The 26579-nt window shown below is 42.0% G+C and overlaps 1 protein-coding gene across 1 annotated transcript in view; it reads left to right on the top strand.

The window, feature by feature from the left end:
• LOC126456091 (V-type proton ATPase subunit F-like) overlaps nucleotides 1–25560 on the top strand; it is a 66579-nt gene extending 41019 nt beyond the window's left edge. Inside the window, exon 3 of the mRNA XM_050091847.1 lies at nucleotides 25351–25560. Within this exon, the coding sequence (XP_049947804.1) occupies nucleotides 25351–25560 (210 nt within the window). The remainder of the gene's footprint in view (nucleotides 1–25350) is intronic.
• The last annotated feature ends 1019 nt before the right edge of the window (nucleotides 25561–26579 follow it).

The following is a 26579-nucleotide window of genomic DNA, read 5'->3' as shown; positions in this document are numbered from 1 at the left end:
GTTTCAGTGTCAAAAAGCTACATAAAGGTTTGAAATTATGTTTAAGATTTGTTGTAAATTGCTAAGTGCTCTCATTCTCAAATACTGGATGAATATAATGTGGGTAATTTAAGCTCTGTGAATTACACTGTATGATATGTGCGCAGTTTCTAACTGTAACACTTGTCTTCCTGTGTTAATGCATTATTATGAGCTTGTATCTCTTAATGAATAGGTAGGCAACATGCAGCTGATACTGGATTCCATGAACCAAGTTAGGCGTTTAGTTATACTGTGTAGATACCGCAATGGACACTATGAGAACACTTCTTAGCACAGCTCTTGCAACGATACCGTTACCGTTACCGTTTTTTTTCTTAGCTACTCAGCTGACTTACGGAAGGGGAAAGAATCATATTCTTCGGAAAGACGTTAGAATCCATCAATAATGATGTATCATAAAGAGAAACGTGTTTGTTGGTTTTACGAGTACGTTTCTCACTAGAACAATAGATGTTATGTAAATCCTCCACTCATTATTATTGTCCCACTTTCTCACCAGGAAAACATAGCTTATGAATCTTCGCCGGGTTTTTTTTGCCTCTTTTTAGGGCCTTTAACGCATACTCATATAGGTACGAGAATCACACATGATGACTTACTAAGAGTTGGAATCAATACTATAGAAGAGAAGTATATATATTCGCTCTCCGGACACCCTGATGTATGGTGTCCGTCACGAAACAACTACTGCGATCGTTATATGAAATGGCTGCTAATAATTCCCTTCCCAGTCACTGTATAATTGGAGCTACTGCTTCTCCTCGACGATACCGAGAGCGCCGTAAACAAAAGGCACCCAGATTCATTCCATCTTCCATGACTATAGGGAGGCTTTTTAATACAGTCATATACTGACGTACAGCGAAGTAAATATTATTTTGCCGAACAAATGACCAGACTTGCGATTACATTCCGGACTTCTTGCATACAGAACTCAACACGTCGTACTTAACGGAACAAAATTATATAAGGGTGGGTCAAATAATAACGGGACAGATATAGAAGGAGTAAGTAAGCTGTTTTTTATTTCAAAATTAATCGCCATAACTGTTTATACATCTATCCCACTGTGCAACAAGACGGTCAGAGCTTTCATGGAAAAACGTTTTCGGTTACTTAGGGAGCCATTATTGTAATCCAGCATGCATGTCTTCGTCCGATGCAAATCGATAGGTACGATTGTCCTCAACCCGGTCGGGAATCGAACCCGGAACCCAGTGATCCAGAGGCAGCAAGGCTAGCCACTAGACCACAAGCTGCGGACATCATTCGTCGGTGAGAAGACATAAGGGTACATCTAACTCCTCTGGAGTGGTATGTAACTCCACGTGTTTCATTGCCCCTATTCACCTGATTCGTCGCCTTATGACTTATACTGGTCCACTTTTCTAAAACATGTGTACACAGCGACTCCCAACACCTCGAGAAGCTACTCAATCCTTCCAGGTTTCAAATAGATATAACAAACTAAAGCGAAACCTGTTTTCTAGAACTGGCCCGAAGGCATGCAAAAGTATATAAATTTTGAAGTCAAATAGTATTAGACGCGGGTCATATAATACAAAACGTTTTTCTTTCGTTGTTTTTGTAGAAGGCGAGTTTCGTATTTTACGCTTGCTGGTTATTTCAGTGACAGAAACGAATCACAGCTTCAACTGGAAAACCCACACGTCATTGATGTTACATCTTACGAGCAAAATTTTTCCGTGAACATTTATTCTGAAATAGATGTAATGATTTGTTAGGACCTGTATTTCCGCCAGCTTGCTTTTATAGAGCAGTTTACTATTCGTTTCTGCATACGGGCTTTATTGTTGTTACTTTACATAACCGCCGGCCGGAGTGGCCGTGCGGTTCTAGGCGCTACAGTCTGGAACCGAGCGACTGCTACGGTCGCGGGTTCGAATCCTGCCTCGGGCATGGATGTGTGTGATGTCCTTAGGTTAGTTATGTTTAAGTAGTTCTAAGTTCTAGGCGACTGATGACCTCAGAAGTTAAGTCACATAGTGCTCAGAGCCATTTGAACCATTTTTTTACATAACCTGTTCAGTACGTTCGCAGAGTTTGTACGCAAAGGTTGGCTTGTTAACTTTTGCCCACATGATGAAAACCTAACGAATATATGTATTACATATGATGGTAATGTGTAAAATGTAGCGTTGTGTCGTCGGTGATGCTTTTCTAAAACGCGTCAGGCATAGAAACATCACAGATTTCAGGTGCACATGTGAAAGTGCCACAAATCCGGAAGTATAATAATTATCACAAATTTAATGATGAGGGATCGCTCTATGGCGATTGCCAAACATCAATAAAAAATGTAATGAAGTTTTCTGTTTGATACACACTTCCATGATGTACCATATTTTCAGCGCTTCTCTTTCTGAGCACATACCACATTGCTCGATTCCACGAGAAATAAATCACCACCTCGTTGGTCTGGTATGAAAGTGCAGCAACAGACAGAATCCGAAAGCATGTTGCCTTAACGATGCTTGTAAATAGTTTAAGGGTTTAGAGTGGAGCAAAAGCAGACTTCAGAAGGGAATCTTTCGGATGAATAGGTGCGAAGTTTGTGTTCATGTTGCAAAGATAGTTGATGAAAGCAAGTACAACAAAAACAACAACAAAGGACGGAAGAGTGTTGTTTAACGTCCTATTGACATCGGAACACGAGCTCGGTGGAACGAAGGATGGTGAATGAAATCGGCTGTGCCTTTTCAAAGGAACTATCCCGGCGTTTGCCTTAGATGATTTAGCGATATTGCGAAAACCATAATCCTGGGTGGTCGGACGGCAATTTGAATCTCAGCCCTCAAAAATAACAACTAGACCCGTCTTGCAGTTAATTCCCAGCCGCTGTTCATTTTTGGAAGCCTTGAGTCTATTACGGAATCAGCTCTGAGAATCCAAGACTGAACTTTGGTGTATTTATACTTCACACTGAGGTGACAGAAGTCGTGGGAAACTTCGTAATATCGTGTCGGAACTTCTTTTGCCCGGCTTAGTGCAGCAACTCGACGTGACTTGGACTCCTGCAGAAATATTGAGCCATGCTATCGCTATCGCGGCGCACTCAGCCTCGTGATGCCAACTGAGGAGCTACTCGACCGAATAGTAGCGGCTTCGGACAAGAATGCCGTCATAACGAACGGGAGAGCGGTGTGCTGACTCCACGCCGCTCCTATCCGCATCCACCTCGGAGGATGACACGGCGGTCGGATGGTCCCGGTAGGCCACTCGTGGCCTGATGAGGAAGTGCTATCGCTATAGTCGTCCATAACCATGAAAATGTTGCCGGTCCAGTATTTTGCACACTAACTGACTTCTCGATTATGTCCCATACATGTTAGAGAGGTGGCCAAACCATTCGTTCGAAATCTCCGAAATGTTATTCAAACCAATCGCAAGTAATTCTGATCCGGCGACATGGCGCACTTCATCCATAAAAATTCCATCGCTCTTTAGGAACAAAAAGCCCATGAATGGCACAAAATGATCTCCAAACAGCCGAACGGTACCATTTCTACTCAATGATCGGTTCAGTTCGACCAGAAGACACAGTCTATTCAGTGTAAACACAGCCCACGTCATTGTGGAGCCACCACAAGCTTACGCAGTGCCTTGTTGACAACTTGGATACAAGGCGTCGTAGGATCTGCGCTACAGTCGAATCGTACCACCAGCTCTTAGCAACTGAAATTCGGGAATCATTTGACGAGGCCACGTTTTTCAGTCGTCTAGGGCCCAACAAATATGGTCACAAGGACAAGAGAGGCGCTACAGAGCGACGTCGTGTTGTTAGTAAAGCCACTTGTGTCAGTCGTCTACTACCGTAGCCCATTAACGCCAAATTTCGGCGCACTGTCCTAACAGATACCTTCGTCTTACGTCCCACATTGATTTCTGCGTTATTTCACTCAGTCTTACTAGTCCGTTTGCAGTGACAGCTCTACTCAAACGCCTCAGCTCTCGACGTTAATTGAAGGGCGTTAGCCACTTCGTTGTGCGTGGTGAGAGGTGATGTCTGAAATTCAGTGTTGTCGGTACGTTGTTGACACTATAGATCTCGGAATACTGAATTCCCCAACGACTTCCGAAATGAAATGCCCCACGCGTCTAGATGCAACTGCTATTCCGCATTCAGAGTCTGTTTATTACTGCCGTGTGGCCATAATCACGTCGGAAACCTTTTCACGTGAATCGCCTGAATATAAATGACAACTCGGCCAATGCATAGTCCTTTTAAAACTTGTGTACCCGATACTATCGTTATCTGTATATGTGCATATTGCTATCCCTTGACTTTGTCACTTTAGTATATTTATAGAACACATCTATTTTTAGCACAATGTTTAAAAAAACATATGTTTAGGTAGAGATGGCAGTTAAGAGAAGTGAAGTGAAGAAAGTCAGAACGTAGTGCCATGGGATAATAATTACTATGACTGATCATAAAGTGTTAACCTTCAGCTACAAGCACCTCATATATTTCTTTTATTTTGAAAGTCTGAGGAAGAGCATACCTTTCACACATCGCTATACTGGATGTACAAGTTCCGAAATATTTGTCTTCAAATGATGTGTTTCCACAAGCAGACAGAATGTTACGAAGAACAAGACGTTCGCCTTGTACCGTTACTTCGACTTACCTCCTGATTATAAACCAGTCTACCATTCCGAGACGAATATCTCTTGCTTTATATAATTCGCGAAGTCATGCTGCTACTCAGCTGCTACTCTGTCTCAAAAGGACTAAAAAAAGTTTACATTTGAGACTGAAAACACTCCGGTGGTCGGTTGTTCGCGTACGAAATATTGTGTGAGCAGTTTTCGCACTAGATGACGATGCTGGGTATTGTGGAATACTGAGAGTAACACACGATACCTTTGCTTATTTTTTAGGAAATTTTTCCTTCCGGAGAACACGGGGTGGTTAAAAATGAAACAAGAGATCTCAGTTGTTTATTACAGCCACACTATAAAAGACAGAAACATGGTGCATGTAAATAAACAGAGAAGAGTTCGTAGTTTTGACACAACTGGGCTTATGTTTGTTTGTAGCAACACGGCGACTACAACACGAAAGAAATCATTTTGTCTGTTGCAGATTGCGTGAAGTCAATCCATTGTTCAAGTACAAAGTGCATTCCCACACCTTGCGATATTTCTTTTATGGGGTACACCTAAAAGAAAGAGTCTTCGTCGCCCTATGGCAGCTACTCCTCAAGAGCAGATAAATCGAACTGCTAAGGCTGTCGATTCAATAAACGTGGACCCTTTTGGCTCGTCTGTAGGATCAAATGGACTACCGTTTGGGAGTTTCTCTAGCAACACTCATGTTGAGTGTATGGTATAGCGACTGTGCGAACATTCAACTTTGAATCTTCTCCTATCCAGTGACATGCCCACTATGTTCCTACTTTTCACAGATTGTCTGTAACAAACAACTAAAATTTGTTCTTTCTTTTTGAATCACTCTGTACTTGCGTGTAATTGTGCTGAATGTATGTGCCCCGGGATAAAAGTCAGGCTGAGAAGCGTGTGTTCTTTGGGTTCGTTTCGTACCTGGCACAGAAGTGTGTGTGAAGAGCTTCCGGGCTGTTACCAGCGTGTGGCTGCATCCGCTCTGCTGTGTGTCCTCTCTCGCCTCTGCCTAAGCTAGCCTGTTTATAAGGATCAAAGTACAGCTTTAAACGTTACGGCCGCGCCTCGCTCTGTAGTCCTCCGAGAATCGTCGAAAAGCTTGCATATTTATGTATCAGACCTCGTGATGATAAGAAAGTAAATTTCTGTTACTCCACCTTTCGTTGTAAAGAACTAAAGACACGCTGCTTTCGGACATCCGTCTGACACTTCTGTTCTACAGAACCAAACGCAGCGTTGTCGATAATTTCCCATCTCTGATGAAACGTAAGCAGCTTCTTACTCTGTGTAAAAGTACGTCCCTCACAGAACACACAGTAGTTGAAGGGACTTCGGACGAGGTACTGCGTCTCTTGATGCGAGGCGCACCACGTCAAGGAAAAGGGAAAAAGCTACTTACATGTACACATGTCTGTCGAATCGTTTCTCTTCTCAGTTCCCCAACAATTAAACCACCACAATGGTAACAGTGGTATCTGTGTAACTTTCCGCTGTATTATGGGTTTCATAAGAATTATACCAGTTGTTTTTGTGGTCTTCAGTCCTGAGACTGGTTTGATGCAGCTCTCCATGCTAATCTATCCTGTGCAAGCTCCTTCATCTCCCAGTACCTACTGCAACCTACATCCTTCTGAATATGCTTAGTGTATTCATCTCTTGGTCTCCCTCTACGATTTTTACCCACCACGCTGCCGTCCAATGCTAAATTTGTGACCCCTTGATGCCTCAGGACATGTCCTACCAACCGATCCCTTCTTCTAGTTAAGTTGTGCCACAAACTTCTCTTCTCTCCAATCCTATTCAATACCTCCTCATTAGTTACGTGATCTACCCATCTAATCTTCAACATTGTTCTGTTGTACCACATTTTGAAAGCTTCTATTCTCTTCTTGTCCAAACTATTTATTGTCGACGTTTCACTTCCATACATGGCTACACTCCATACAAATACTTTCAGAAACGACGTCCTAGCACTTAAATCTGTACTCGATGTTAACAAATTTCTCTTCTTCAGAAAGTCTTTCCTTGCCATTGCCAGTCTACATTTTATATCCTCTCTGCTTCGACCATCATCAGTTATTTTGCTCCCCAAATAGCAAAACTCCTTTACTACTTTAAGTGTCTCATTTCCTAATCTAATACCCTCAGCATCACCCGACTTAATTCGACTACATTCCATTATCCTCGTTTTGCTTTTGTTGATGTTCATCTTATATCCTCCTTTCAAGACACTGTCCATTCCGTTCAACTGCTCTTCCAAGTCCTTTGCTGTCTCTGAAAGAATTACAATGTCATCGGAGAACTCAAAGTTTTATTTCTTCTCCCTGGATTTTAATACCCAGTCCAAATTTTTCTTTTGTTTCCTTTACTGCTTGCTCAATATACAGATTGAATAACATCGGGGAGAGGCTACAACCCTGTCTCACTCCCTTCCCAACCACTGCTTCCCTTTCATGCCCCTCGACTCTTATAACTGCCATCTGGTTTCTGTACAAATTGTAAATAGACTTTCGCTCCCTGTATTTTACCCTTGCCACCTTTAGAATTTGAAAGAGAGTGTTCCAGTCACCATTGTCAAAAGCTTTCTCTAAGTCTACAAATGCTAGAAACGTAGGTTTGCCCTTCCTTAATCTAGCTTCTAAGATGAGTCGTAAGGTCATTATTGCCTCACGTGTTCCAACATTTCTACGGAATCCAAACTGATCTTCCCCGAGGTCGGCTTCCATCAGTTTTTCCATTCGTCTGTAAATAATTCGTGATAGTATTTTGCAGCTGTGACTTATTAAACTGATAGTTCGGTAATTTTCAAATCTGTCAACACCTGCTTTCTTTGGGATTGGAATTATTATATTCTTCTTGAAGTCTGAGGGTATTTCGCCTGTTTCATACATCTTGCTCACCAGATGGTAGAGTTTTGTCAGGACTGGCTCTCCCAAGGCCGTCAGTAATTCTAATGGAATGTTGTCTACTCCCGGGGCCTTGTTTCGACTCAGGTCTTTCAGTGCTCTGTCAAACTCTTCACACAGTATCGTATCTCCCATTTCATCTTCATCTACATCCTCTTCCATTTCCATAATATTGTCCTCAAGTACATCGCCCTTGTATAGACCCTCTATATACTCCTTCCACCTTTCTGCTTTCCCCTCTTTGCTTAGAACTGGGTTTCCATCTGAGCTCTTGATATTCATACAAGTGGCTCTCTTTTCTCCAAAGGTCTCTTTAATTTTCCTGTAGGCAGTACCTATCTTGCCCCTAGTGAGATAAGCCTCTACACCCTTACATTTGTCCTCTAGCCATCCCTGCTTAGCCATTTTGCACTTCCTGTCAATCTCACTTTTGAGACGTTTGTATTCCTTTTTGCCAGCTTCATTTACTGCATTTTTATATTTTCTCCTTTCATCAATTAAATTCAATATTTCTTCTGTTACCCAAGGATTTCTACTAGCCCTCGTCTTTTTACCTACCTGATCCTCTGCTGCCTTCACTACTTCATCCCTCAGAGCTACCCATTCGTCTGCTACTGTACTTCTTTCCCCCATTCCTGTCAATTGTTCCCTTATGCTGTCTCTGAAACTCTGTACAATCTCTGGTTTAGTCAGTTTATCCAAGTCCCATCTCCTTAAATTCCCACCTTTTTGCAGTTTCTTCAGTTTTAATCTACAGTTCATAACCAATAGATTGTGGTCAGAGTCCACATCTGCCCCTGGAAATGTCCTACAATTTAAAACCTGGTTCCTAAATCTCTGTCTTACCATTATATAATCTATCTGATACCTTTTAGTATCTCCAGGATTCTTCCATGTATACAATCTTCTTTTATGATTCTTGAACCAAGTGTTAGCTACGATTAAGTTATGCTCTGTGCAAAATTCGAACAGACGGCTTCCTCTATCATTTCTTAGCCCCAATCCATATTCACCTACTATGTTTCCTTCTCTACATTTTCCTACTGTAGAATTCCAGTCACTATATCAAGCGGCTACACGGGTAGCAGGGGTTGTGTGGCGTGGGCTGGGCGGTTTTTTAGGTTAGATGGCCTTGGGCAAGTACAGAAAGGGCAACAGCCTCAACGGGTGCGGGGAAAAGTCAGGACATGCGGGGAACAAGCAGCAATCGGTATTCTAATTGTCAACTGTCGAAGCTGCGTTGGTAAAGTACCGGAACTTCAAGCGCTGATAGAAAGCACCGAAGCTGAAATCGTTATAGGTACAGAAAGCTGGTTTAAGCCAGAGACAAATTCTGCCGAAATTTTTACAAAGGTACAGACGGTGTTTAGAAGGGATAGATTGCATGCAACCGGTGGTGGAGTGTTTGTCGCTGTTAGTAGTAGTTTATCCTGTAGCGAAGTAGAAGTGGATAGTTTCTGTGAATTATTATGGGTGGAGGTTACACTAAACAACCGAACTAGGTTAATAATTGGCTCCTTTTACCGACCTCCCGACTCAGCAGCATTAGTGGCAGAACAATTGAGAGAAAATTTGGAATACATTTCACATAAATTTTCTCAGCATGTTATAGTCTTGGGTGGAGATTTCAATTTGCCGGATATAGACTGGGACACTCAGATGTTTAGGACGGGTGGTAGGGACAGAGCATCGAGTGACATTATACTGAGTGCACTATCCGAAAATTACCTCGAGCAATTAAACAGAGAACCGACTCGTGGAGATAACATATTGGACCTACTGATAACAAACAGACCCGAACTTTTCGAATCTGTATGTACAGAACAGGGAATCAGTGATCATAAGGCCGTTGCAGCATCCCTGAATATGGAAGTTAATAGGAATATAAAAAAAGGGAGGAAGGTTTATCTGTTTGGCAAGAGTGATAGAAGGCAGATTTCAGACTACCTAACAGATCAAAACGAAAATTTCTGTTCCGACACTGACAATGTTGAGTGTTTATGGAAAAAGTTCAAGGCAATCGTAAAATGCGTTTTAGACAGGTACGTGCCGAGTAAAACTGTGAGGGACGGGAAAAACCCACCGTGGTACAACAACAAAGTTGGGTAACTGCTGCGAAAGCAAAGAGAGCTTCACTCCAAGTTTAAACGCAGCCAAAACCTCTCAGACAAACAGAAGCTAAACGATGTCAAAGTTGGCGTAAGGAGGGCTATGCGTGAAGCGTTCATTGAATTCGAAAGTAAAATTCTATGTACCGACTTGACAGAAAATCCTAGGAAGTTCTGGTCTTACGTTAAATCAGTAAGTGGCTCGAAACAGCATATCCAGACACTACGGGATGATGATGGCATTGAAACAGAGGATGACACGCGTAAAGCTGAAATACTAAACACCTTTTTCCAAAGCTGTTTCACAGAGGAAGACCGCACTGCAGTTCCTTCTCTAAATCCTCGCACAAACGAAAAAATGGCTGACATCGAAATAAGTGTCCAAGGAATAGAAAAGCAACTGGAATCACTCAATAGAGGAAAGTCCACTGGACCTGACGGGATACCAATTCGATTCTACACAGAGTACGCGAAAGAACTTGCCCCCCTTCTAACAGCCGTGTACCGCAAGTCTCTAGAGGAACGGAGGGTTCCAAATGATTGGAAAAGGGCACAGATAGTCCCAGTCTTCAAGAAGGGTCGTCGAGCAGATGCGCAAAACTATAGACCTATATCTCTTACGTCGATCTCTTGTAGAATTTTAGAACATGTTTTTTGCTCGCGTATCATGTCATTTCTGGAAACCCAGAATCTACTATGTAGGAATCAACATGGATTCCGGAAACAGCGATCGTGTGAGACCCAACTCGCCTTATTTGTTCATGAGACCCAGAAAATATTAGATACAGGCTCCCAGGTAGATGCTATTTTTCTTGACTTCCGGAAGGCGTTCGATACAGTTCCGCACTGTCGCCTGATAAACAAAGTAAGAGCCTACGGAATATCAGACCAGCTGTGTGGCTGGATTGAAGAGTTTTTAGCAAACAGAACACAGCATGTTGTTATCAATGGAGAGACGTCTACAGACGTTAAAGTAACCTCTGGCGTGCCACAGGGGAGTGTTATGGGACCATTGCTTTTCACAATATATATAAATGACTTATTAGATAGTGTCGGAAGTTCCATGCGGCTTTTCGCGGATGATGCTGTAGTATACAGAGAAGTTGCTGCATTAGAAAATTGTAGCGAAATACAGGAAGATCTGCAGCGGATAGGCACTTGGTGCAGGGAGTGGCAACTGACCCTTAACATAGACAAATGTAATGTATTGCGAATACATAGAAAGAAGGATCCTTTATTGTATGATTATATGATAGCGGAACAAACACTGGTAGCACTTACTTCTGTAAAATATCTGGGAGTATGCGTACGGAACGATTTGAAGTGGAATGATCATATAAAACTAATTGTTGGTAAGGCGGGTACCAGGTTGAGATTCATTGGGAGAGTGCTTAGAAAATGTAGTCCATCAACAAAGGAGGTGGCTTACAAAACACTCGTTCGACCTATACTTGAGTATTGCTCATCAGTGTGGGATCCGTACCAGGTCGGGTTGACGGAGGAGATAGAGAAGATCCAAAGAAGAGCGGCGCGTTTCGTCACTGGGTTATTTGGTAACCGTGATAGCGTTACGGAGATGTTTAATAAACTCAAGTGGCAGACTCTGCAAAGTAGGCGCTCTGCATCGCGGTGTAGCTTGCTCGCCAGGTTTCGAGAGGGTGCGTTTCTGGATGAGGTATCGAATATATTGCTTCCCCCTACTTATACTTCCCGAGGAGATCACGAATGTAAAATTAGAGAGATTAGAGCGCGCACGGAGGCTTTCAGACAGTCGTTCTTCCCGCGAACCATACGCGACTGGAACAGGAAAGGGAGGTAATGACAGTGGCACGTAAAGTGCCCTCCGCCACACACCGTTGGGTGGCTTGCGGAGTATCAATGTAGATGTAGAATATCAAATTTTCGTCTCCCTTCACTACCTAAATAATTTCTTTTATCTCATCATACATTTCATCAATTTCTTCGTCATCTGCAGAGCTAGTTGGCATATAAACTTGTACTACTGTAGTAGGCATGGGCTTCGTGTCTGTGTTAGCCACTATAATACGTTCACTACGCTGTTTGTAGTAGCTTACCCGCACTCCTATTTTTTTATTCATTATTAAACCTACTCCTGCATTACCCCTATTTGATTTTGTATTTATAACCCTGTATTCACTTGACCAGAAGTCTTGTTCCTCCTGCCACCGAACTTCACTAATTCCCACTATATCTAACTTTAACCAATCCATTTCCCTTTTTAAATTTTCTAACCTACCTGCCCGATTAAGGGATCTGACATTCCACGGTCCGATCCGTAGAATGCCAGTTTTCTTTCTCCTGATAACGACGTCCTCTTGAGTAGTCCCCGCCCGGAGATCCGAATGGGGGACTATTTTACCTCCGGAATATTTCACCCAAGAAGACGCCATCATCATTTAACCATACAGTAAAGCTGCATGCCCATTCGACCACAAACAAAGTGGGAAGCGTATTCGACCACTACAACATAGAAAAAATTGGTATGTTTCGAAAGTTACGTATTTTTATAGGGTATATAACAGAAATAAAACACAGAGTTACATATTAACATACAGAATAATTCAACTTCACTTACCGCGCAATGGTTAGTACAACGGACTTGCGGTGGGGGGATAACGGTCCAGACCTGCGTCCCGACCATCCAGATTTAGGTTTTCCGTGGTTTCCCTAAATCGCTCGATCCAAAAGTCGTGAAAGGGGACGCCCAATTTCCTTACCCATCGTTGACACATTCCAAGCTTGTGCTCCTTCTCTAACAACCTCGATTTCGACGGGACGTTAAAGGCAATCTTCCGTGCTTTCTTCAGCTGCCACTACCGATGTTGTTTTGTGCAGCCCGCTGTATTATAGCTGGCCTTCATACACCACGACCGAGGTTTTCAGATTCTCTTGCTCTCTGCGCGGGAACCATTATTAGTCTTTCAGAAAAAGTGCACAGGAACTCTTTGTAGGAAATTTATGGTAGCTAAATTTTGTACTGAGGTAGTTTCGTTAGAACCTTCAACATCGCAGCGCGTCAGCAATCGTTGGTTAATATATAAAAAATCTAAAAACCCGCCTCGATTGCGAAAAAAGCACCTAGTGTCAATTGTTAATCCAGGTTTCGGCGTAGATAACTAGACCTTCTTCAGAACAACAATAAAACCCACAAGTGCCTAAGAAGACCTTTGTCAATGATTAAAAGAACACCATAGCTATACATTTATAAACGAAAAAGAAAAGGAAAACACAAACAGTACATATGTACAAAGTCAAAACCACTATTTAACTTAATGGTGTACGCTCCACCTCACACCGGCCTATGTTCGATGGGCCATGACCCGCCATAAACTGCAGCTACGAACGGTCGCTCACTTACAAGCCCGACCCGCTACATACGCACATGCGCAAGACAAGGGAAATTACTTGAATGCGCAAGCGCATATGAATACGAAAAAGTTTATATATGGGTCGAGGCTAAATAGCCCATATATTCCCAACCGTGGATCAACGTATATCAAAAAATGAAATGGATAGAACAAGAGACGAGCTATATAGGAGATGAAACCTAAAAATAACCGCACACGGTTGCTTATGCTAGTAAAGAAACTTATATATGAAGCTACCTATGAGAACAGGAGGAACTCTTAAAAAGTATACCTAAAGCCAACAGTTAGCCTGGAGGGGGGGGGGGGGGGGAGGCTGAGGAGACGTAATCTAAAGACGTCGTGGTAATAGAGATATATAGGGATAAAACGTGAGGTGTTCAACGGGCTAAAATCACCTTCATCGTAAAAGGAAAATGAGGATAAAAAGAAAGAAGATGAACAGCTTGAGCAACCGCGTTCGCCAATCGGCGCGTGCATGTGATAATCCCCAGATCATTAGATTTACATGTATGAAGAACAAAGTAAAGGCGCGAAACCTTCAAAAATTTTCTATTACTTAGTAGGAGTTGGTCATTGAGGATATTGTCTTTAACATGTTTCACATGCTTAAAGATCTGCATTTATTCCAAAACATCCAGTCTTAAGCCCTTAACCTCGGCATGAAGTAACTCGATATTATCTGGAGGGAATACACTGTCGGATTAGACAATGACAGGAAAGGAAATAGACCTTTCTCATTTTCAAGAGAAAAGTCGTGTAACTCGCCTTAATAATGGCACTTGCAGCCATAGTAAGCGAAAGGAGAAGAACAAAAACGCTGCCACCATTATATCACTGCTACAAGTTGTGGAACAGTCTAACAGAATCAGTTGGACGACGGAACTGGCTCTGAGCACTATGGGACTTAACAGCTATGGTCATCAGTCCCCTAGAACTTAGAACTACTTAAACCTAACTAACCTAAGGACATCACACAATACCCAGTCATCACGAGGCAGAGAAAATCGCTGACCCCGCCGGGAATCGAACCCGGGAACCCGGGCGTGGGAAGCGAGAACGCTACCGCACGACCACGAGCTGCGGACACGACGGAACTCTGCTCTTATGTACAAGAGTGGTTACTCTAGAAAAACGGTTTGATCTTCGATACATAGGATAGTAGGGAATGAATTTCAAGATCTGAATGCTATATTCAATCACATGTTAACACAGAATATTAAATCGCCGGGCTATTTTCCAGTTTACATAGACCGATGAAAATGATGTTGCATGTGGCTCTTGTCTTTCATTTCTTTGAGTAGGAAAATTGTTCCTTCTGTTTAGAGACGCTTCTAAAATGCTGCCGAAAAAATTACGTGTTCCCATCTCTCGGCACATGACTGTACGTAAAGCAATGGCGAACATGATCGTTTCGGTTGTCCAGGTGTTACGGTATGGAGAGACATAATTTTACATGGGCGTACGACCTCCCAATATTTGATCACGGTGCATTCACCGGTCAACATTGTTGTGACACTGTACTACTTCCCCACGTTCGTCTTTTCAGGGGTGCATTCGTCCTTGGCTTTGTAGAGCTCCGTGCCTCAGTCTGTAAAAACTGAACACTTACAGGATCGCTTTGTTGTCGATTTGTATGTATGTCTGTTTGTTCAACTTTTAATAATCCTTTTTATCATGAACGGGTGGAGTACCGAGTTCAGATTTATTTTATATATTAAGGTCTGTGGTCTATGGCCGCTTGGCGGTGCCAAAATTTTATTCTTTTGTGTCACCTCAGTCAAAAGATGCGGCCAATTATATAATATATTTTGATACTCGAAAACTCACTCAGTTCTTCCCGTTGCCCTACAATCACGCAGTTTGACTGGAAGCAGTTTAGTAGCACATGTGAAATAAAAAATTCAAAAGTTTGCTTATTCATAATTGTATAACACGGGAAAATATTTTTTGCCATTTCTTCATCCATCAGTCTATTTGTCTGTCCGTCTGTTAGTCACTTTCTCTCCCTAACAGTTTCGCGTATGAAGTTCAAATTTGTATCACATACTAAGGTCTATGTTCACTCAGCGGCGTTAAAATTGTAATCTTCTAAGCTATTGCAATCAAAAGATAAACTCATTTACGTCGCATATTTTGACACTCTAAAATTCACACATCATAATCTATAAGATGCTTCCCGTTGCCCTAGGGTCACGAAATTTGCCAAGATCAAGGTTTAACAGTACAAGTAAAGTAAAAACTCTATAAAACTTGTTAAATGGTAATTATATCACAAAAAAAATCTTTCGCTATTTGAACATCCATGGAAAGCGTAATAGACGGATATTAGTAAATGCAAACATAAAATGTAAGTGGTAGTCGTATTTTAGTAACTAAATTTAAAAAAAATGTTTTATTAAATATCCCCTCTCTACATATACTAACTGAAGTCCATTGTTCACTTCTTTTTGCATGTCCGGATTAGTCCAAGGAACTACTGTACAGATTTTGATACTGTCTTGGAATTGCCGGCGTCGATATCTCGCCAGTATTGATGTCGATAACAGGCAAAAATAGTTGGATTTATTGATCCTCATGATGGATGACCTGTTTCTATACTTAATTAAGTTTGTACGGAACCCTCAGTGCGCGAGTACTACTCGCACTTGACCAGTTTTTCTGAACGGCAATGCACAACCACACTGAACAGCGCACGGAATGGATTGGTCTGCCCGTTCCCCCGCCCGAAATCTTACCGGGAAAGTGTCAGGTGCTTTTGGAAGACGTATGCACCATTCCACCATTCAGCAGTTGTCAACAATGCACGTGGAGGACTGGAACGCCCTACCAAAAGATCTCTCACAAACTTTATGACCACAGGCGAGCACGTTGCAAAACATGCACTGGCCTCCATGTTCATCGTACACCCTATTAAGAACCACGTCCTGCCTGTCGTAATGCCCAGGAGGCGATCATCAATCGCACTGACTTTAGTGTAATTGTTGTCTACGAATAAAATTGTCGTTTCTCCTCGCCTTATTCCTCTTATCTTTCAGTTAACTTCTGTATTACACTGTAGCAGCTCTTCCCATGTATGGTCCAAGTTGCATCGAGCTGTGTTACTTGGCACTGACGCGTCATGTTAAAGCTACTTTCGTCATTAAGTTTTGCACACCAATGCAGTTTGGGTTAAAAGCCACAATGGAATAATCGATCTTGAGAGGGCTGGCCAACTGACACAGAAGGCATTTTCTAATGAGTTATATCTTGATGTTAAGCTTCAATATAAAAAGTCTCATGTCTGCTTCGCATCGATACTTGAGACCGAGTGACAACAACCGTGCAACACATCAAAATTCGGTAGGGGAAGGCACTAAATGAAGGTACTACCTATCACCCTGACCAAGGCCAGCTTTAAAGATCGCAGTATGTCAAAACGAACCATCACCACGACATACAAGATGAGTTTTTGACATGGATATTTTCCGTCTCCGGGTATTGAATGAACATCAGTAGAGCTCCATTTTGTTTTTGCGACAGTGAATCTGTCCTAGATCTAAGCTGCAAGAAAAAAAATGTAGAATTTGATTTCATTACGTAGCCAGCTTCCAAAAAAGATTATGTTGCTTTGGTTGCCAGCCGGGTTGGCCGAGCGGTTCTAGGCGCTACAGTCTGGAACCGCGCGACCGCTACGGTCGCAGGTTCGAATGCTGCCTCGGGCATGGATGTGTGTGATGTCCTTAAGTTAGTTAGGTTGAAGTAGTTCTGGGTTCTAGGGGACTGATGACCTCAGAAATTAAGTCCCATAGTGCTCAGAGCTATTTGAACGATTTTTTGCTTTGGTTGGTTGGTTGGTTAATTTGGGAGAGGGAACCAAACAGCGAGGTTGTCGATCCCATCGGATTAGGAAAGGACGGGGAAGGAAGTCGGCCGTACCCTTTCAAAGGAATCATCCCGGCATTTGCCTGAAGCGATGTACTGAAATCAGGGAAAACCTAAATCAGGATGGCCGGATGCGGGTTTGAACCGTCGTTCTCCCGAATGCGACTCGATTGTACCAACCACTGCACCACCACGCTCGATCGTTTTTCAATGAGAACAATGTGCACCTACTTGGAGTAATCATTTAAGTCTTATCGACAACCATATTTGCTACTTGAATTTGAATATAACTTGCGTTATAGTTACAACGTCTTGGGACACGATATTCTGTAGTGTGTTTCATATGATCTGTGTTTTTTGCTTGTTGAGCTTTGTATTCGTTCACTGAATGACATTTTTTTCTGAATATATTTATTATTACTCATTTTAAACATAAGAATGGTAACTGAAATCTGCAGCTGACAATATCTATAGAGGATGACTGTAGGTTATAAGAACACCTAAATCTGGATTGCCGGACGAATATTTGAGACTCGCTCTTCACAGATGCGAGTTTAGTGTCCTAAACATTGCTCACCTCACTTGCGCGATCTACAATGTTCCTTAAGGGTTTACTAACGTTTATGCCACGTCTGTACCTATTTCTGCTCTTCTTACAGAGTCATTAAGAAGCAGGACTTTAATTCAGGAGCAGTTAGTTCAAATTTGCAACCGGTTATCTGTAGTTTGGTTTCCGATGTTTCCTCAAATTCACTTCAGGTGAATAACTCTCAATAGGCAATGGCCCACTTCCTGAAAACTAATTTCTTGGAGACTAGCACCAACATTTCTTGCATTCAAGCACCAACATTCTCAATAAAATCTAAGGAAGGCAACAACGATTCCGTAAAGGCTGCTCAGTTCCACACTTGGTCAATGTAAAAACTAACTATTTTGTAAATAGGTGACACGTGACTACAATCTGTTCACTTGTCCGTGCACAAGTCGTTCGAATACGATCACTGATCGCGCACCCGTTTGAACAAACACCTAGTGAAAGGATGTTGTTATGATAGATGCAAACTTGACAATGGTGCCTGTGCAAAAAGCATATCATTAAGCAGAATAAAGAAAAAATATTTGTTTCTACTGACCTGCTTTTGTGAAAATTTTATTGTCTATCCTCCATATTGCTTCTCCAACAGAAAATATTCGTCGTCTCTCAAAGCCTTTTCACAGTACAAATTATTTCCTTCTCCTTCACCTATTCGTACCAACTCATTGTTGTTCCGCACTGTTCCATTCATTTAGAGCACCTTCGTCAGTAAAGTAATCAATCTGTTCTGTCTTAGCACGTATTCCACCATTTCGTTTCTTAGCATTGTAAGGATTTACCTTATACTTCTATCTCAATCCATTTTGTCTACTCTCCTCATTTTATATTGTACCTCACCAATCTTTTATCGACATGTGAAACGAGTCCAGGTCATCCGGCTTACAAAATCCCATGTAAAGGCGTCACTTCAGTACGACACTCTGTTATACCCCTATGCAAAGTTTTACATAATAGCTTCAAATCTGTAGGCATTTCGTTCTAGGGGTGGACCTCATTTTTTGTATAATATTTCTCTTGTCGATCCCAGCCTGGCTGTTATTTCTAATTTTTTAGATATTTTAAATAATTTTGTCAGGTAATAGCTATGGCACTCTTACCTAATATACTCTTCTCTACTTAATACATTTTACTTCTTAAAGTCTTCCTTTCAACAATTTCTCATTACTTCCATTTTTTTACCTTTTTAATGTTCAATTTTGACCACAGCACCTGGACCTAAGAATTCTCTGATTCTCACCAAAAACGCAGATTTATTTGAGAACCTCAACATTCATTCCTTGTCTGTCTATTGCCTGTACGGCTAATTCCTTTCTGCTCGAACGCGAAATATTTTGCTTACAAGTTTTACGGGAGAAATTTTAATGTACTTATATTATTTAGCTTGTATTCATGCTTTTTGAATGCCTATTTCTTTGCTGTCTTGGCTCATAGATCTCGTAAATCACTCGTCGGTTTAAGTACTCTAAGTCTAACCTTTTCAGAATTGTGAACTCGTTATTTATTTTCATTTTCGAAGAATATCTGTACATCAGCAAATGATTTACTTCTAATAGTAAGCGTGAAATTAGTATTGTTTCACAGTTAAACCTATGTCTGTGAAACGAAACAAACCATTTTCTATTATCGCTGAGAATTTCTGCCTGTCCTGTCCATTGTAATAGTAAACATTTACGTACCTGAGATGTGTAGCAAATTACTCGATAACATTAATTTTTATTTGTTCATATTTTATTATTTTATTTACATACAGTCCGTTAAGTAAGATCGTGGTCGAGTAAAGCAGTAGAAAAAGGTATTTTACAACAAACTAAAACATATACATACATCGTATATGGAAAAAGAAGAAAGTAAGTACAATTAACAATACGTCCAGTCAACAGCAGCGTCGATAATTGCATGGCATCTCCGAGGCATACTGGAAACCAAGGTTGCCTCGTATTCACGTGGAAGATAACTCCAAATACGTCGTATATGCGTTGACAGCTGTTTCAGAGTGAACATCATTTTCCTTGCAACTTCTTTTGGATGTAAGATCACACATTTTCAATAGGATTAGCGTCAGCCGACTGTGAGGGCCAATCCGCTACCTGTTACCCGCACACCTTTCGGTTTTTCCAGTCGCTGCAAAGCCTGCTGCGGTGCTTCGAATCATTGTCCCGTAAGCTGCACTCATGTCTCTTCTTGTGTATCTCAGTTAAAAATTCAATGTAAACTAATGGTTATGGTTACCACCTGTGTGTAATGCCGATCACGCTCTTCATTAACACACTGTATATATGTTTTGATTTTTTGGCATCCTTTTTTCAGCTATCATATTGCCCATACACTTAGTTACTATACTTTTATCTGATTGTAGTCTACTCTCTTTTGGAGCTATCATTGCTCTCGCAAACTTTTATGGCACTGGTTCAAATAAATCCTTCACGTTAATCTGATGATTGTTGTTAACGTACGGAAAATTTTTGCGTCTTTATTGACATTTGCCTTGTTTCTGTTCCATCAACTGTTCATTCATTTTGACGTAAAAGTGACCTACCAGCTGAACTTACTATGATAATGCGTACGGCTAGGCCGGGAGCCCCATCCGCGTGGAGCAAGTCTTTTCCATTGACGCCACTTCGCTGACTTGCGTGTGGATGGGATGAAATGATGATTAAGACAACATGACACCCACTCCGGGACGCAGAAAATCTCCGACCGTACCGGGAATCGATCTCTGGACCCTCGCATGGCATTCTGCAACGGTGACCACTCAGCTACGGAGGGTGCACCTAAGCTTATATTAACACAGTTGATGCCTAGTCTTGAATTCAACTTCAGCATAGTCGAAGCAAAGTTGACGCGATTTATATGTTTGTTCTCTGAATAGTTCTTTAATTATTCTTCCGCCTCTGTCAAAATCATTCGTTTTTAGTATTTCCATTAACTTGTTCCAATTGATTGTGTCGAACGCTTTTCTGAAAACTATGAAAGATATACATTTATTTCTTTTGATTCCAAATGTCCCTCATTTTGCCGATTGCTGTGGCCGAGCGGTTCTAGGCGCTTCAGTCTGGAACCGCGCTGCTGCTACGGTCGCAGGTTCAAATCCTGCCTCGAGCATGGATGTGTGTGATATCCTTATGTTAGTTAGATTTAAGTAGTGCTAAGTTCTATGGGACTGATGACCTCAGCTGTTAAGTCCCATAGGGGTTAGAGCCATTTGAACCATATGTCCTTCATTTCCGTTGCAAATAATGTACCACTGCTTTCTTGGAAACAAGTTTGGTCTTCTTAAATATCCTAAAACGAAAATAGCCAAAGTTATGGTCGTTTCGTTGCAGCTTTTCTCAGAGCATAGCTTATTCCTGATGGAGATGCATTCCATACATCGCGTCTGTAAAGGTGTCACGATACCATTGAGGTTAAGGTTATGATTTCGTCTTGGCCCTAAAATCTCTCTTCTCTGTCGGAGCTCCGTCAGAGCCTCTGTTAGCTGTTCTTCACTGATTTCGAAACACGTTTATGATTAGTAGCCCACTGTGAATCGACGATTACCTTCTGAAGATCCCATTTTCTGTACCTGTACTCTACGACTAGCTATACTGCATGTGGTAAGGACCATCTTTCGCTCGTTTCATGTTTTATCAACTGAATCTCGACACTTAGGTTTTCAATTTTACTTCCCACTTCAGCACTAACGTTTTGAATTTTACTTCCCATTTCAGCACTAACGATTTGAATTTTACTTCCCATTTCAGAGCGTACTTCATCATTTCGCTTTTTTATTTGGCTTGCCAATTCAGAGCTCAGCTTTCGAATTTTACTTCCCATTTCACTTCCCAATTCAGAGCTGACCTTTTGAATTTTATTTCCCATTTCACTTCCCACTGGTGTTATGCCGGGAAGTCCAATACACTGAGTTATCTAAATCTTCTCTCCTACTGTGACTTTCTCTTCCTCTACTCTTAGGTGATCTTCTGCCCTTTCCCCTTTCTATTTCTTGGTATTCAAAAAAGTCACCACCACGCGACCCTGATATGCTGCCTCGTGACTATGTCACTGACGGCGATCTACCACGATTCTTACTTAATCCACGTTCACTTGGACTCCCTACATTAGAGTCCCGTATCTTTAAGATTGCCTCAGTGTGTCTCTGTGTCTCAACTTCACTATCAGACTGCCCACCACGGGCTTGACTGTGTCTATCATCCTAAGAAAGTTCCCTTGGATCGGTATTCTCCACACCTGTGCCTTGTGCTGCTAACAAAACTAAGTCTTTCTTATCCTATTGGCTTTCCTAACTACCCCGTATATTTGCCATTTCTATATTGTTACAACTAGTGATCTGTTGTCCTACTAAGCGCGCTTACGCCCTAGTTATCATGGACTGATTCCTGATACCAATTCTCTCTTAAAAGTACATACAATTTGTAATAGCCACATTTATTATGTAACAGGCATGTAACATAAAATACCTACAACAAACAAGCTAAATTAATGGCAACGTCGTGAACGAGCAATGTCGTTTCAATAAAAAGAAAATACAATGACAAATGACACAATATTAATATCAGTAAATTGCAGTGGGCTAAAGCGCAACGCCTTTGAAAAGAAATACAATAAAACACAAATATTACTTTTAATGTTAGGGCGTGACTTTATCTCTGCAAACTATACACGCAAGCTGGTGATCACTATCAGTAACACCTATATTTTATAAATGGGAAAAAAAGTTTTGAAAATTTTTGAGGTTTCATACCACTTAATGACTACTATCAGAAGACTCTAAGCAGGATCGTGGTAGGACAAGCCATATCCAAGATGCTACTCCAGGCGGGTGTAAAATGAATGTGCGCAACAGAAAATACTGCACGCGAAAATGAACATTTGGCCCTGTCTGACTACTCCCTGAAGCAGATCTTAGGATCTCTTAGGGTGATAATATCTCCTCCTTCTTGCTCTTTTAATATATAAATTACAACATAAACATAAATAAAAAATTAAAGGAACCCATAACTACAACTGATAAATGCTGTTTCTACTTATACATTTATTGTGGATTAAAAGCCCTTTATATACTAAAAATCTTTACATATCAACTTCCAGTGGACATAAAGAGATACAAATGGATTACCTAACTAATGTGATGGATCAATTGCCCAAATCTGCCCCTTTTTTATGGCTACGCGATCTAATATCAATAACGCGAGATGACTGACATCACCTACATACCAAACATTAGAAGACACTACTTTCAAAGGTGATCTACAGTGGGGTGCAACCTCAGTGGAAATAAAATGTACATGACCAGAGCTGTTCAGCTTTGTAGCCCTAATAAGCCGAAGCAATTAGCAATATCACCGTATGTATTGCATCCGATGCGTCGGAGTGATGGTTCTCGTACACGTCTGCGACGATGGAAGAACTCCAGTCACAAAATATTAAAAACAGCTCATTCAGACACTTGTACGGCAGAAGACGGTCTTCTGACTAGTATAATCTAATACTGTCTTCTCCTCTCTGTGTTCTACAGACGAGAAACGCGAACTCCCAGCCACAAGGATGGAGTTCTAATAACGTCTCAACGTAAGTATAGGCAGAAAAAGTGCTCTCAATAACTGAACGCTGCGTACTCAACGACGACTCCCTACCCGTAGGCGAAGTCCAGAATCGTATTAGATTGCAACACTACAGTGCCTAACCGTTCTAACTATAAAATATCCGGAGAGCAAAGACAGCAAGTCCATCTGTACCAACAAAAGCTGATACTGAGCGACTGTCAAACACGGACGCTCAAAATGGAAGACCACATTCTCTCCACCGCTGGCTTCCCAGCAAAGCTCGACTGCCCTCCCTCGTAATTGCAGAAAGCGAATCATATTCTCGAAACAACCGAATATTCTCTCTCTCTACAGATTCTTCCGCAGGCCCACCAACCATATTTTAGTCCTTTGTCGTCCATCGCAGAAAGTTTGAGAGGAAATACCTATCCCCATTAATTAGGAATTCATACAATGGCATGCTTCTCAGAGTAAAAATCCTCAGAAATAACCCAGCCTGCGTGATTCACGAGGTAACGCATCCTTGTTCCTATCTGCTGTGTCCAAGATTTTCAGAGTTTCCGGTTATGCTTCCGGCCTAGCTACAACACTGGCCAGCCACCACTCTATTGTGCTTCAGTGGCTCAGGTGCCCCAACCGTCCTGCTAGGGCTACTTCCTTTGTTAAGCAGGGTCAACACTCCTGTGCGGGCGTTTCCACCCAGGGCCTGAGTTACACCTGCCGTTTCATTTCCACTGACGTTCCAACCTCTACTAGTGTAGGCAATCATTCATTATGCCATTTTGATAATAAAGACACTCCATCACTGTTGTGTACATAGTTAGCTGTAGTCAGTGCGTACACAACTTTCCCACTAGAGCGCGCCCCGCTAAGCACAACAGCGCAGGCGCAGCGCTTGTCCGTCTCTGCACTACGAGATGGCGCTGCCTTAGAGACGGACCAAATTCTGCTTCCGCCAATCCGCGTATTAATATGTAACGCAGCCAATGAGTTTGCTGCTAATGTAGAACCTTTTCTCCTCGCGGATCACACTCGCGCAGTGATACCTGAATGTGTGAGGTATTATAACGAGTGTACAGACCTCCGATTAGTCAGTCTGCATTTGTCTGCACCAGTCTGTACCAGTCTGCATTAGTCTGTACCAGTCTATAGTCAAGTTTCAGTCTGTACCTAATAAGATTACCATATTCCTGTACATAGCCATGAAGATAAATGTATAGACACTTTGTCAAGTATCAGAGATATGTGAGAATAAGATTAATGTTCCAAGACCAAAGTAACTTCAGATTGTCAATTGTAAATAGCATCCAGAATCAAGTTATGTAATGTTTATGTTTGTTATTATTTTAATAAATGTGTGTGAAAATTAATCAAGTTCTGTTTAAAGTTGGTCACCATCAATCTGCTACTCTAAGCGTGCAAGTGGCATTTCTATCGTCTGACCTAACGGCAGAAGATAAACACGCCACGATAAGACCACGAGACATATTGCTGACACTCGCCTACTTCATTAGAGCGACAAGTCAAATAATCTGATGGTGTGTGTACCGAATGTCTTACAGTACGCGCACCACAATCACATTTCGTGCAATAAGCTTTAACAACTATTTACAGGGTGTACGTGACAATGTCAGTCTTCTTTAAATATTCATATATACAATGTACAACCTATCAAATGATACATACTTACGGTTGTAAATCATGGCAAAGTATGTAGATGAGTGCTTGTAAGGTGTGAAATTATAGCCACCTTGTAAAGTTCACTGGACGGTTGTTGAGGGGACACTTTGGTAGCCCATTCGTTCATATGCGCTGTCAGTTGCTCAGCAGTTTCTCATCTGTTCGCCCGCACACATCTCCGCAGCCTTCGTTCAGCTTTATTATCTATGGCCCGGGCTGCGCCACGGTTGCCTCAACGCCAGTTTTGGATAGCGCCATTTTGCTATGCATGGTATGCTTTAATCATGGCAGCATGCTTTCAGTTCACAGAATTTAGTCGTTTGGGAACTGCTTTGCCCTATGCCCCAAAGCCAATGATCGTGCCTGTGTGGATGTCTAATAGATCGCTCCGTTTCCGCAGAACGACAACGAGTGCACTGTTTAAGTGCCCCCCGACACCCTTCACTGCTATGCAGCCAGTTGCTGTCTGTTAGTGATTATTGCACATTGATCTCGAACGTAGATGGTGCTCACATTAATGTGAATGGACTGTGTGTATGTAGACGTGTTTGACAGTGCATGCGACGTGCGTCTCTGCAGGTGGCGGAGGTGATCGCCAACAGCATGGCGCGTCACCTGGACAGCCGGAAACCACCGGTGCTGCTGACGATTCCCTCTCCCTACCAGCCCTTCGACTCGGAGGCCGACGTGATGCTGAGGGCGGTGCGGCGCCTGCGCGCCACGGAGGGAGAGGGCGAGGGCGGCGGGAGCGGCGGCCCCCAGGCAGGCGACGCCGAGGACTTCCGCTGAGCAGTCGCTTGCTGCCGGCAAACACCCCACACTCCACATCTTTCTTCAGTTTTGAATGTATTCATTCTGTTCTGTATAAGCTATATCGTACGTAATCCCGAATTTACTTTTGTCTTATTCACGCCAAAGCAACATAGAAATTTCTTTCATTTCCACCCTGAAAACATTCTAGTTTGTTGTCATGAGACCTAAAGAAAAAGATTTTAATCTCGTAATAATATAACTTTCATAATGACGTAAGGAATTTTTTCTTTTCTGCTGCAAGTTTCAGTGTACAAGGCGTCTCCGAAGTCCTTATACCACTATATAAAGATAGTATTCTCTACGTTTGACTATTTACATAATTATTAATACTGCATATCTATATGTGCACCATTTTGTCTTACTCAGAGATCTCTTTTGTGCAGCGCTTCAGTACTCTCGAAACCACACAAAAGCACATGCAACTTTATTATTTCTCATAATTAGGTGTCTGGCATGGTAAGCTCTGGTATTCGAGGACGAAATTTCAATTGAAATGTCAGTACTGACGCACTGCGCTTGGGTCTCGAATTGTTCATCAAGGAACTCACACGAGCTATAGCAAAGTATACCTGAATGCGCAGAGTTTCCACCATACTGCTCACAAGGGAACCTCCCCATCGCACCCCCTCAGATTTAGTTATAAGTTGGCACAGTGGATAGGCCTTGAAAAACTGAACACACATCAATCGAGAAAACAGGAAGAAGTTGTGTGGAACTACGAAAAAAATAAGCTAAATATACAAAGTGAGTAGTCCATGAGTAAGATAGGTAACATCAAGGATGGTGTGAGCTCAGGAGCGCCGTGGTCCCGTGGTTAGCCTGAGCAGCTCCGGAACGAGAGGTCCTTGGTTCAAGTCTTCCCTCGAGTGAAAAGTTGACTTTTTTATTTTCGCAAAGTTATGATCTGTCCGTTCGTTCATTGACGTCTCTGTTCACTGTAATAAGTTTAGTGTCTGTGTTTTGCGACCGCACCGCCAAACCCTGCGATTAGTAGA

Source organism: Schistocerca serialis, chromosome 2 (assembly GCF_023864345.2).
Source record: "Schistocerca serialis cubense isolate TAMUIC-IGC-003099 chromosome 2, iqSchSeri2.2, whole genome shotgun sequence".
In the NCBI taxonomy this organism is placed as follows: domain Eukaryota; kingdom Metazoa; phylum Arthropoda; class Insecta; order Orthoptera; family Acrididae; genus Schistocerca; species Schistocerca serialis.
This window is presented reverse-complemented; position numbering and strand designations above follow the sequence as displayed.